The 1,438-nt window shown below is 49.7% G+C and overlaps 1 protein-coding gene across 1 annotated transcript in view; it reads left to right on the top strand.

Moving 5' to 3' along the window:
- LOC103463152 (uncharacterized) overlaps positions 1-1,438 on the top strand; it is a 24,340-nt gene that overhangs the window by 12,919 nt on the left and 9,983 nt on the right. Inside the window, exon 2 of the mRNA XM_008406352.2 lies at positions 638-734. Within this exon, the coding sequence (XP_008404574.1) occupies positions 638-734 (97 nt within the window). The remainder of the gene's footprint in view (positions 1-637; positions 735-1,438) is intronic.

Below are 1,438 nucleotides of genomic sequence, written 5' to 3'. Positions count from 1 at the left end.
GGAGCTAACATCCGTCTGAGCGCTAACGCAGGAGCTAACATCCGTCCTCCCACAGTCCAAAAACATGACTGTCAGGTTAATTGGTCTCTCTAAATTGCCCCTAGGTGTGAGTGTGTGTGCATGGTTGTGTGTCTCTGTGTTGCCCTGCGACAGACTGGCGACCTGTCCAGGTGACTTGTCCAGGTGACCTGACCAGGTGACCCCGCCTCTCACCCGGTACGTCAGCTGGAGAGGCAGCAGCTCCTCCTGACCCACTGAGGGACAAGGATGTAAAGAAAATGGATGGATGGATGTTTCAGATTTTCTACATTTTTTGTGGAATAGTTTGGAGTCGTGTTTCACTGAAAACAGTAGCTGTTGACCTCTAGGCGACCTTCACATGGTGGAAAAGAAGTTGACGTTTTATTAACATTTCTGTTGTTTTCCTTCTGCCCTGAGCTTCACAAACGTTTGGCAGGTTTTTGTCCTCGTTGCAAACCCATTAAATTCCCTCTTTTCACTCCCAAACCGCATCAATGCTAATTCCTCTGCTGTGAAAATGTAGAACGCAGGGCAACAAAGATGGCTTCTCCCCCCTCCACGCTCCCTGTGACGTGTTTTTTTTTCCCCCTCTCTGGGTGTTTGTCTCGTCCTGCAGGTCGTCCTGGCCGGGAACGTCACGGCTCTGCTGGACGACGTCTGGCTGCTGCAGCAGAGGGAGGCCAACCTGACGGAGCGGCTCGGCCTGCAGGAAGGTAAAAAACCCTGTCGGAAAAACTCCATCGCTGCCATGAAAGGAGACTTTCTCCACTGGTATTCTTAGCTGCGTTTCCCGCCCCCCGTTACCATGACGACCGGTGAGTCAGAGTAAATAAATAGGACCCGATGGGAAAGGCTTAAAGAGCAGCGAGACTCTTCTAGAGTCATGTAATCAAAACATGAAATGAATCGGGCTGCTAGAAATATAACCCAGAGGCTCCGATGTTCATGTTTCACATGAAAGAAAACAACATTAGTTTAAAACAAGAGGAAGGAGCCAAAACTTGCCCAACTCCAGCAATTTAATCCAAAATGGCTGCTAAATACTTTTCATGCGTTATTCAGAGAAATATGACGTTTTCCTCTGCATGTTGCCCAAGTGAGGAAACCAAAGCAGAGAGGTTTGCTTTGGGAACCTCAGGGTCCAACGTTTATTTTCAGAACGTGTTACGGTTCTGATGGCGTCTTCAGACCAACAGAACCACAAGGGAAAACACTGGAGCGCTTCACTGCCAGGGCGATACTCAGCTGCTCTAAGCTGTGGTTCTGGTTTGGAAGAGGGTGGAACAGTTAGGGGTAGGGGTAGGACGGGTCGGTACCGGTACAGGAAATCAGTCGGTACCGGTAGAGGAAATCGGTCAGGTCAGTACCGGTAGAGGAAATCAGTCGGGTCAGTACCGGTAGAGGAAATCGGTCGGTA

This window comes from Poecilia reticulata, linkage group LG4 (assembly GCF_000633615.1).
Source record: "Poecilia reticulata strain Guanapo linkage group LG4, Guppy_female_1.0+MT, whole genome shotgun sequence".
Taxonomy (NCBI): domain Eukaryota; kingdom Metazoa; phylum Chordata; class Actinopteri; order Cyprinodontiformes; family Poeciliidae; genus Poecilia; species Poecilia reticulata.
The sequence above is the reverse complement of the archived record's forward strand: the minus strand, read 5'-3'. Positions and strand labels throughout refer to the sequence as shown.